The sequence below is a fragment of the Cuculus canorus genome, chromosome 12 (assembly GCF_017976375.1).
Source record: "Cuculus canorus isolate bCucCan1 chromosome 12, bCucCan1.pri, whole genome shotgun sequence".
Taxonomy (NCBI): domain Eukaryota; kingdom Metazoa; phylum Chordata; class Aves; order Cuculiformes; family Cuculidae; genus Cuculus; species Cuculus canorus.
In genome coordinates, this window is record NC_071412.1 from 5,634,137 (window position 1) to 5,645,864 (window position 11,728).

Consider the following 11,728-nt stretch of genomic DNA (forward strand, 5'->3'; position numbering starts at 1 on the left):
GGCTTAAAATATCATAATGGTGCATGATCTTGGTTACAGCTATGAAATCCACCTTTCTGGTTTTTTTTCAGTAATCTCTCTTATCAGAAGAGCTTTCTAGACAGAGCTTTGCTACCAAAACAAAAAACCCCAACCAAATACCCATAAACCGCAGGTGGCAAACAACTGGTTTTATTGTTTGTCCACATTTTGGGGTGCTTCCCATAAGTTAGAATAGACCACATACTATAAAATAGAGCATGGAATATGGTCTGTTTTCGTAAGCAGATGTTTTCTAACTGTATAGATTTTCTTTTAAAGGATAAGGTGTTCAGTATTTTAAAATGCCACCTAAATCATCAGTCAGATCTTGGGGGTGCTGAAATTTTTATGGATAAGCCGACAAAGTGATTAAAGGGGAAAATTTGAAGTGAGGACTATTATCAGAAATTAGCAAAGCTGGTAGTTGTAAGATAGCACTTGAGTTTTAGCCATAACCGGGTAAAAGTGTGTGAAAGCAGTAACAACTAACATGTTTCTTCTTAAAGAGAAAGGAGGGAAAATTTAAAATAAAAATTTTCAGTTAAAAATTTTCTCAACTCAGGTCTTTGCTCTTGTAATGGTAGAGACACTCAGAATTCAGTAATTTCCATAATCAGCTGACTGTAGTCACTATTGACTGTATTGAGCAGTGCTATAACTTAATATTTATATCAAAGGTAAATTGTTGTGTTTGATTCCTGTTTGCTGGGTTTTTTTTCTGTTGTATTTGTCACTGATTCCCATATTCCATTCTTTTTATTTAGTGTATGTAATAATATCAGTCTTCTGCCTGGCATCTGCGATGAGTCTATACAACTGTCTTGCGGCACTGATAGGAGAAATACCCTTTGGGCAGTGCAGGTATTCTACACCTTCCACTTATTATAAATGTAAGGTTTCTTTTGGATGTCTTCTGCTTGCTACACAAGGTAGTGTGAAAGTATGAGAAGAGTTTGACAGATTGTTTCCTGTGTGGGTAATGTGTGGGATTGTTAAAGAAGAATATTACAGACTCCTTTAATAGATATTGACGGTATCCATAGCATAATCAACAGTTCAAATAGTGTCGTGGGAGACTGGCTGCATTACCTTTATTTGAAAGCATTGCCTTAATCAGACTTGAAGGGCTTTGCTTGGCTGTCTGAGCTCAGTTTTCCAAAGTTCTGATTGCCTGTAGGCTGTGCTCCATTTTTTCGTCAAGCAGTTCTCTAAGGGGAGATCCTGCACATTTCATTCTCTTTTGAGCAAGTACTTTGCTGTACGCAATAGAAGTTTTTTTCTCCTCGTGTTAAGCTGTACTGTACCTGTGACAAACCAAGTTTTACCTTTTTTTTGCTCATGGACTCTGTTAGAAGGGAGCAGTTCCCGTCCTATCTTGAGCGGTGTGTTATCGGCGTACTGATAGCCTCTTCTTACCACTCCGAGTTAAATATCCTGCAGGTGTCAGTGAGTGTGAGAGTGTCCCTGTTTACCTCCCTTGTATTTTCACTTTTAAAAGTGCTAACATTTGATGCAACAAATGGTATTTACCCCAAAAGAACAATGCTTGTAAGCTTGGAAACCTAAGAACATGTTTACATATTACTTAGCACAGGATATTAGTGCCCAGTGATCCAGTAGCCCATCAAAAGGCCGAGATCAGGTAGGAAAGAGGGCAGGTTTTGTGTAAGCTGCGGGACAGGCATTACTTGTGTCCGTTAATAGCAAGAACTGTCCAAGAAAATTGAGTCGGCAGTGGAAACTGATACTGGCTCACAGTTGAAATACTTATTTATTCCATTTTGAATCTTGTATTGTGTGTCCTGATATTGATTTTTGCCCCTTCCCCACCCCTTTCTGGAATCATGACATGACTGTCCCTCACTGACATATTTCTGTTGGCATAGTTGTTACATGACAGAAATGGATTAAGTAAATTCATGTGCTCACCACCTTCTCTGGACGTTTTTGCTAAGGTGAGGACTGGCCATGAAAGCCCGACTTGGCTTGCTGGCTGTGGGCATGTTTTTAATGCAGCCCAGAGAAGGACAGGTGCTGCAGTTGCAAAAATAATGCCACCTCCTGAGTCCAGACAGGACAAACGGACAAAGGAGAAGATCTCAGGATGGGAACACCTTGTCAGCTTAAGGACATCTGATAGCACAGATGTGTGTTTTGGCTCTTGCAGGCTTTCTTTTTAAATTTAATTGTTTTCTTTTAGGATTGTGTGTTGCAACAAAAACATCGAAGTGAGACTTATTTTCCTTGCTGCATTCTGCATAGCAGCAGCTGTTGTTTGGGCAGTGTTTCGAAACGAAGATAGGTAAGTGATGCATTCTGACTTGAAAGTGTAATATGAATAATTGTCATTAATGAACTTCCCATCATGTAACTAATCCTGGAGCATGGCATCCTGCCAAACTCCAATGCCGATTTCAAAAAAAGTCATGAAAGTATTTATGAAGCTCAACAAGCATGGGAATATTAGAGAACAAAGCTATACAAATGAACTGCGTGGTAATTTGGAGTTATAAAAATTATGAAGATGAGGAAGAACTAGCTTGGTTGCTAACGAATGCCACAGAGGGAAAAAAGTGAAGAAATAGCTTAGGGACCATAGGACCTGTGCTTCCTACGGTCCAGTGCAAGCATAGGACCACAAAGAGACAAATATTGTAGTACAATCCTAAGTACCATCTTGAGCCAGATGTGAAGGAGCGCTTCCAGTCAGCACCACCTTTTGAGCAAGTGAGCACTCATACGCGTGAACACCAAGGCCCCGTTGTGGCCTCTGTTCGATTCATTTTTGCTGTGGTGCACAGATAAAGAACAGTAAACTATTTCTGATCAGAGGCCAAAATGATGATGAACCATCTTGCAACTAGCACTTGTGTGGTTTTGGTAGTAATACTTCCTAAAACCTAATTTCTTGCTTTCTAATCCATCTTGCAATCTTGCTATTTCCAGAAATACCTAAAATCATTATTGCACTTAAATTCCAGCAGCAGTTTGAACAATGTGTAAAAAATGTGTTCTTATTTTCAGGTGGGCTTGGATTCTGCAAGATATTTTGGGAATTGCTTTCTGCCTAAACTTTATTAAAACACTGAAAATGCCCAACTTTAAGGTACTGTAAGCTGCTTACCTTAAGAAAGTATTCTGATGGTGTGAATCTCAAAATTGAGTGACAGAAAGTAGGTTTTTAATACTCAAGAGTTACTTTTTTAAAGAAAAAAAAAACAACAAAAAAACCCCAACACCCAAACCCTTACTGTTTTTAATAATTAGTAAAAGAAGGGAATCCCAATCTAAAAGTTCCACCAGAATAGCAGTAGGGGCTGTGGGGGGTGTTCTTTTTTTAACACAGTGGTACAATAGTGGTACCAAAATCTAACTACGCAGTCCTTGAAAATCTATGGTAATACTATATTCTTTTTTTGCCAGTCCTGTGTGATACTTCTAGGCCTTCTCCTTCTATATGATGTGTTTTTTGTCTTCATAACACCATTTATCACAAAGGTATGTCTGAGAATTTATCTTTACAATAAACCCAAAAATGTTGTCTGGTCATTGGGGCAGCATTTGTGTCAAACAGATTAGTATTTTCACTATTCTTGATGTGGAAATGCTGACTTACTTTTCTTTTTCCCCCATTTAAGACAGCAGCAGCCTAGATTTATATCTTGTGTGGGCCATAGAATGTAGTCCTTGTGTAGGTGCCATATATGTTGTTAAATGGCTAAGTTTTCAGCATTCACATGGCCAGAAGGAACCTCTCTTTGTCTAAACTTCCAGCTACATCTAGTGGATTTGTTCAGGTTTTTTAAAACAGTTATCTTACACTGGGCTACATGTTTTTAATGCAAAAGAATACAGTATGATACTAACGTATCCTTTTGACACTGAGGATTTTTCCAATCCTGACTTGTAAGACAGGTACAAGCAGTTTTTGTGAATGTAGTATGAATGTTCTGGTATATTGAACCACTAACTTTGGAAAAATAACCTTAATTTCAGAATGGGGCAAGTATAATGGTTGAAGTTGCAGTTGGTCCCTTTGGAAACAGTGAAAAGGTATGAATGGTTGTTTTAATCCATGCAACACGCAATACTGACATTTCGTAGCTAATTCATAGTGTGCTTTTTGGCATAACTTTCTCAAAAATATAGCCGGCTTCTGCTATTTTCTTTTAAGTATTAAATACCTGTTGACTTGGGTTTGATCCTAGAATGATGGAAACTTGGTGGAAGTCCCTACTGAACGCTCAGCTCCCCATGAGAAAGTAAGGATTGTATTTCAGATACTGGATTTTTAAATTATTCCCTCTGAAAAGACTATTCTTTTGGGGAAAACCTGTCCAAATTTCTCTTCAGGGCCTGGATATCACTGATCAATACTACTATAGTTAGGTTAATAATCCAGTCTCGTTGTTCTCATTATATGGTTAAATGTTGTTTTTAACTTTTTTTCAGTGTGTGCATATTATTTGTAAATCTGAAATTCCAGCTTACCTCTTGCCTTAAGCTTTATCCACACTCTTATGTTGGTTTCTGGTTTTTACTTTAGGTTCTGCCTATTTTGAAGTTCTGCATTAATAATAAATTAATTATATTAAAATTATTTATTAATTTAAGCAAACAAAAAAAAAATCCAATCCGCCAGGATGCTTTATGTTAATATGAGCTTCTGAAATACTGTTTTACAGCTACCTGTGGTTATTAGAGTGCCTAGACTTGAATACTCTGCATCGACACTGTGTGACCTGCCATTTTCATTGTTGGGTTTTGGAGACATTATTGTCCCAGGTGAGCAAATGTTTTTGGCAATTCTAATTTATGAGTAGATATTTAGGGTTTGGTTCTCAACTGACTTAAATTGGAGTTTATTCTACGAAGTAATTACTAAATCAAACGCAGCAGTTTGCCTTGATCTGTCCGTGCAGAATACAACAAAAGCCACAATATAAGAAAGCTTAAGAAAAAAAGCACTTAAATAACAAAGGGTTTTTTCTTTCCTATTGCACTGTATTGTGTAAATACAAGTCCCACAGATAAATCCTGTTATCAGTATTAATTAGATCTCATCAAAATCTCACAGAAAGCAAGCGTTCTGTGACTTCATAGTATTTTTGTATCTTAGACTACCCAAGTAGAGGTGAGGTAGCGGAAAAGGTATTTATCGAGCTTCTCCATCTTTTTCAGAAGAGCTCAGTTTTGCCATAGTTGGAGTCTTTGGCAAATTGCTTAAGTCAGGCACAACGCACCATCTCATGAACAGTGTACGGGTAAAATTGCTGATTGTTACGTGCGAGCATTAAAATCCTATTAATGGGAAGTATTAAAACTAGGTTGTTACTCTTCTGTTTTAGAAAATTGAAAATAGCACAACGTAATTAGCTTGCTTAAAAAACCAAAACCTTTTAATTCCAAGCTCGCTTGGCTCATATTTGCATTATGATTTTGATTTTCAAGACTTACCGTAGGATTTCTTAAATTGCTTCTTGGCTTTCCAGAAGTAAATGGGAGGGAGATAACATACAGTAATGGAATGTCTTACTACAAATTCTTTTTATGCTGCTTTGATTTGGGCGAGATAAAAACTCATGGCTAATTGTTTGGGTTTTTTTTCCTTCAAGGGCTTCTGGTTGCCTATTGCCGAAGGTTCGATGTTCAGACAGGGTCATCTTCTGTATACTACATTTCGTGTACAATAGGTAAACTGATATTTCAGCACTGTTGCCTTTTTTAAATGGCTGAATTAGATAGTTTTCTTTAAGTAAAGGTTCAATATTGTCAAGAATCTCTTTACAGTCTCTTTTTAACGTGCCTGCCCATGTTTAAGGTGAGTAGTCTTTATGGTAGCCAGATGCGTTGTGCAAGCTTGCAAATACAGGGCAACCTATTGTCCCTCTTTTCTTCAAGTATATTCACAAGAAAGTTATTACTTTAAAAAAAATAATTCTGGCTTACTAAACGAGTGACTTCATTTAAAAATTCACCTGTTCTTGATTGTGTATGTATAAATGTCTTTTTTTAGCTTATGCTGTTGGTATGGTGCTGACTTTCGTTGTTTTGGCATTAATGAAGACGGGACAACCTGCCCTTCTCTATCTTGTACCATGTACGCTCATTACCAGCTTGCTTGTCTCTTGGAAGCGCAAAGAGATGAAGAAGTTCTGGAGAGGAAATAGTTACCAGGTATGCTGGATGCCTTGAGCGTTTTGTTATTAATTTCTTGGAGTATATGCTTCTCTACTTGGTAATACATCACCCGCAATCCAATTTCTGCTAGTCTTACTTCCAAGAGTAAATAGTCTTTACTCTTAGAAAATCTTAATCTAGTAGTTGACATTGCAGAATGAAGCGTAGGGGAGATGAAATAGTTGGTTCAGTAGTCATGGAGAAAGTAATTTGTTCTGTTTTATTTTCTTTGAAATGCTTTTTCATGTTTTAGCTTTCCTCATCCATCATCTTGATGTGGTATAACATGAGTCACTGAACTAAGCACGCAGATTGCAATCTGCACTAGTCCTGGATTAAGAGACAGTTCAAAAAAGTCGATGATCAACTAGAATTTTAGAAACTTCCCATGCATGACTGGTGTCCTCCTGTCAGGATTACATGGAGCATTCAACAACAGAATAGTTAGGTGGTTTTAGAACTGTTTTCTGTCAGTGCCCACTGTGTGCCCCGTGCCTTGAGGGTTGTGCATTTCCCCTTTGGTGATCTCTGACACTACCCAGGAGCTGCAGGCTTTAAAATCCCACCAGCTCTCAGCCTCCGCCTCTTGGTGTGCACATTCCCCCAATTTGACTTGCTGTAGTAGCCGAGTGTGCCGGTGGCCCTGGTGAGCCGACATTGATCGTAACACAGACCAGACTCGAGATTACGCTAAATTTTGTTTGAGACTAAAGTCCAATATTGTTTGGATTCAGCATCTATTGCCCGTATCTACGCTGTGGTGAACTGAGCTCAGAGAATGGACGGGCTGTCATGGGAAGAAGTGGGTGGTGTGGTGGTGGTGGTGGAAAGGAGCAGCTCCTACTTTTTCAGCTCCTGGACTGCAGGGATTAATTGGATCAATGGAAATCTTGATGGTAGAAATTCTTATCATTGTAAAACTGCAGGTATGCAACTCCTACAGTGTTATCAGCTAAATGCTCCCTTTTATTGATCTGCCTAATATGCTACACCTGCTTCAGCTGGAAGTTGGCGAGGTGTGAAACTACTCAGGAAATCTTCATCTTTAACTAGATACCCTGTCTTTTAGGCTACAAAAACAAGTCTTCGTGGGTCTGGTGAATAGAAATGTTTCTCTGTAGGTCAGAATTTATTTGGCTTACCATGTATTTCTATATAAATGAGTGATTGTTTGCTATTCGAAAATAAAGCATCACTTACATGAAGCCCAGTAACTCTGGGTCTGTTGGAGCAAAAAGCTTTGCAATTTATTTTCCTCGCTTGAGTTCTGAGTAGGATTGGCCTAAGTAAATCTGGCAGCTCTCTTTAGTGACAAAAGTTTCTTGCACTTCTCATAGCAAAACTCATACTTGGAAGAATTATGTTGCCATAGTAGTTGTTTCATATCCTTTCAACTGGTTTCTTGAAGGATTAAAACTGCTCTGAACTCCAGCTTGTTTTGAGGTCAGATAACTTCGTTTCTGGCACAATTTAAATGTTGTTTTCCACCTCCACCCCTCAGTTAGATTTCTCTGTGATTGAACACCTCTGTGTAACTTTACAAACTCCTATTTTTCTGAAACTTTCTGAAGAACTTTCTTGATATTAATACTTTTCCAGAGGGTGTTATTCAAGTTGCTCTCTCAGAATGCTGCAGTGTTGATCCTTCTCATATGTTGTCCTCCCCACATAAAGCTGTATTTCAAACAGTCTTTACGAACTTGCACACAAACAAGAGAAAAAAACCAACAAAACCAACTCCAGGGTTGAAATCCCAGTTTTCAGTGCTAATTCTGAGGAGGAAAACTACAGAAAAGTGCCAGAAGACTCTCTTTTGCTACAACAATAGTAATTTTGGACTGGAGCGGAGCTGCCCCATGGATGAGGGTAGCCCGACTTCTGTCAAGGTTTGCTTTGTTCTCATGGGAACAGAGAAACCTTGCAGACTTGTTAGAGCAAAGCGTCCTCAGAAGAGGGCTACAAGAGCATGTTCAGTTGACACAACTTCCTGGGTGCTGCTATTTGTCTGTAGTCCATTAGTTAGCTTTTCTGAGTTTGTTTTTTTTCTGATTTCTGTTATATGTGATTTTAATAATGCAATGAATTTTATTTAGGTATCGGACTCCTCCAGGACGCCTTTGCTACAAGGTGTGATTATGGCCTTCTTTTAATGCAACTTTATTAATCATCTGATGGTTTCTTTTTTCTTTTTTCCCTTCTGCTTCCTCTTTCCATTCTTTTTTTTTCTTTTTTTTTGCATCTATCTTCCTTTAATCTTTCTGAGTAATTTACTAGAAGAGGGTAGGAATGAAAACAAGCTATAAAGCTCGTTTTTATGTTTAGGTGTTTGAGGCTTTTTTGTTTTCTTTAAAGGAATACAGGAAAACTTTATGTAAGTACCCATGGAGCCATGATCCCAAGGCCTGAAGGCAGGCTTTGTATGCCTCTACTCTGTAATTTCCCATATCCCTAGGAGTGTCTTCAGATATTTAGAATTAGTGTTAGTTCCTCTACTGTTACCTATATGGAAGTCATCCACCTAATTTTTCTGTGCCACTGCATTGACATAAAAACCTGCTTAGTGCTAAAGAACAATTTAGTTGTCCTGTTTTAACATTCAGCATTATAATTTGCCTTTAGTAACCTTGTCTACAGCCTCTTTATCATCTTATTACTCAACAGTAAACTTTATCCCGTCCTGTCTGCAGTGTTTGCAGTAGGATAGGGAGCAAGGGTTCAGAGCAGCTTTTGTGGCCTTCCTGCTGCACAGCTTCCAGACTGCAGCGAGGTTTCACCTTGCTAGGCTACAGCTCACGATTGCTAACACAGATGGTATTTGTTTTAACTGCCTACTGTCTCAAGCACAGCGTGGAGAGAGCAATGCGAACTTTCAAATTTCAGCTTCTTGCAGAATTGAAGCATTTAAATATAGTCTTGAATTATAGCTGGTGGCCTAGAGTTCTACATCTATTTATAAAGCGTAGCTTGTCTGCCCTGTACAATGAAGTCTGCCTGACTGTGTCTTAAATTCTGAACTAAAAGGTACTTTTCTCATTAGCTTCTTTCTTCTAATAAAGAGCGCTTTAACAATTTCAGTCTGATTAAGAAGCCTTAATAAAGAAATTAGATACAAACCCAAGAGGAGGTTAGGAAGCAGGAGGGGTTGAGTGCCAATTAAAATCAGATGGACAGACTGTATTTTTGTAACTTAAATTTCTTCTGTGTGCACTCAAGTTCTTGGGTAGGATTGTTAAAACTGGTTTTTTTCAGTTTCCACTCTGTACATATGGGAAAAAAATGACTCCCTAAGATAGCTTTGAGGTCCCATAATTCTTAGCTGAGGGCATTTCTGTTTCTGCCTAATGGTGTAGTCTTAAGATCTAGTTATTCTGTATGTAGCTTTTTTACAGAGTAGTCTTAGGCTGTGATTGTTTGCTGCACAGAAAAACATTTTAACTATTTACTGAAGCACAAGCATTTCTTGGGAGAGTAACATACCTGCTTTCCTACCACTGAGTGGGCAGTGCTGCTGTGAAGTGTATACTAAAAGGTTTACTGAATTGCTTATACTCCTCATGTATGCCTGCAAGGTAAACTAACGTGATACTTACTTCCCCGTTATTGATTTGATTTAAATATACTGTTCAGTTTGGGGGTTTTTTGTTGTTGTTTTGGGTTTTTTTTTAATCAGTGCAAGCTATGAAATCATTTTAGTAACATCATGGAAAGTGTAGTGGAGTAATGCAACTTCGAAGTCTTCCAGATAGAAGTCTTACAACTTTTTAGAGTTTGTCAGTTTGAAGTGTTTATTAAGCAGTATTTCTCTCTGAAATAGTAAATCAACAGACTTGTCATTGACATGTTACACAGCACCTGCTGTTTACTACTATCATTTTTAAATAACTTTTTATATAACTTGCAAATTAATCCTAGATAAAAATTGTTAATGAATTATTTGAGTGCAGCATTGGTCAGCGTGAATCTTGCAGGCACGTGTGCCTGTAGGGACTGTGTTCTCTTTTACAGGCAGGAGTTTGTGTTGCCATGTCTGGTTTGGCTCTGTGGGTGGGTTTTAGTGTTGTTTGGGGTTTTTTTGTTTTGTTTTGGTTTTAACATCTAGGAGACAGGTTAAACATAAGTGTATTTCAGTTACAAAGCTACCCTGCACCTCCCCTTAGAAATAGTCAGGAATTGAGATGTGGGAGAAAAGCTCTTGAGTCTCTTCCACTTTAAGAATGTTCAGCTCTCCACAAGATATGGTACAAAGCCTTTGGCTCTTCTGAGGCTCAAAACAGCAGCTTTGTCCCAGGCTGCTTAATGCGATCTTAGTCTTTTAGAAAGGCATCTGTTGACCTTAAGTTGTGGGCTATCCTTTTTCTGGTATAGATGGTGGAGAGAGCAGAAATGGGGTGGCACGGCATTTTTGGTTTTTACCTTGTAACTTCTATGCCTATCAAAAAACCCCAAACACAATTTATGGTCTCCTAGCCTCTTTGGTTTTAATGTTAATTTAAATATCTGATATATTAAGCAGAGACTTTGAAATTTGAATACAGGTGGTATCTCCAGCTTAACTTATATTTTGTGCTCCTTTTAGGATTAAGTGAAGAATCTTTGAGGTGCACTGAATTGTTTCAAATAGCGTTAACTCTTCCTTCTGGCAGCATCTTTTCATTTTAATAGGGGAACACCACAGAAATGTTTACCAAAACTACTGCTCTGTGCGGGCTGTTAGATGATCTCCCTAGGATGAAGGAAGATACATGGCATTACTTGATGTAATGTGGCAGTGTGGTGGGGGTTTTTTTGTTGGTTTTTTTCCCTGGAAAAAAAGTACTTCAATCCTCATTCAAAATGTCAGTTTGCCTTCTGAAATTGTAGGGAGTGTTTTGCTTAGGGTGACTTCTGATGTGGGTTTTTGGTCACAGTGCAGGGGGAAGGTTCCAGATAGGCTGAAATGAATGTAAGATTGTCATTAGCACGGAAGCTTGGTAATCTCTGCTGGACTGAGAGTGCGCTACTGCTGGAATTCAGCTCTTGGGTGTGTTGGCAAGACTAGTGCCTGCCTTAATTCTGCTTGCCTTAAGAAAGGGATGTGAAAGACCTTTTCTGGTTTTACTCAGATTGATGTTATGGCCACTAGGCTCTCCTAAGAGTTAGCCAAGTCCCGGTGACTTGTTTCTGCCTTGGAACTGTCATCTGAACTGACTGCATGGCATGCTGGTGGGAAATGTTTAAGCAAGCCTGCTTTTAATAAGGTATGTTTGTTTACCTTGCAATAAAACAGTTCTGTTGGGAGTAAAAGAAGGTATCGCACAGAGGTGGGTCAGGGCTAAAGACAGAGAAGTTTATGCAACTGCTTTCTCTGCTTTATATGTAGAATTACACCACACTGAAGGGCCTCTGACACAAAGGAGCCCAGTTTTGTCTTGCCAGGATCCTCTAGGGGTCCTAGTAAGACAAAAAAGCAATCCTGTCCTCATTGCCTGCCCAGCCTCCCACCCGCGGGCGAGCAGCTGTTCTACAGAAAGAGAGGGAGCCTGGTTGC

General features: G+C 38.7%; 1 protein-coding gene across 4 annotated transcripts in view; it reads left to right on the forward strand.

Moving 5' to 3' along the window:
- Positions 1–11,728, forward strand: part of SPPL2A (signal peptide peptidase like 2A) — a 28,649-nt gene that overhangs the window by 13,043 nt on the left and 3,878 nt on the right. The window contains exons 7-16 of one of the 4 annotated variants that reach the window (XM_054077369.1): positions 786–882; positions 2,222–2,323; positions 3,046–3,127; positions 3,445–3,519; positions 4,018–4,074; positions 4,230–4,283; positions 4,707–4,806; positions 5,637–5,714; positions 6,038–6,198; positions 8,295–8,328. In XM_054077369.1, the coding sequence (XP_053933344.1) occupies positions 786–882; positions 2,222–2,323; positions 3,046–3,127; positions 3,445–3,519; positions 4,018–4,074; positions 4,230–4,283; positions 4,707–4,806; positions 5,637–5,714; positions 6,038–6,198; positions 8,295–8,328 (840 nt within the window). The remainder of the gene's footprint in view (positions 1–785; positions 883–2,221; positions 2,324–3,045; positions 3,128–3,444; positions 3,520–4,017; positions 4,075–4,229; positions 4,284–4,706; positions 4,807–5,636; positions 5,715–6,037; positions 6,199–8,294; positions 8,329–11,728) is intronic. The other 3 variants (XM_054077371.1, XM_054077368.1, XM_054077370.1) reach the window with 3 other exon arrangements.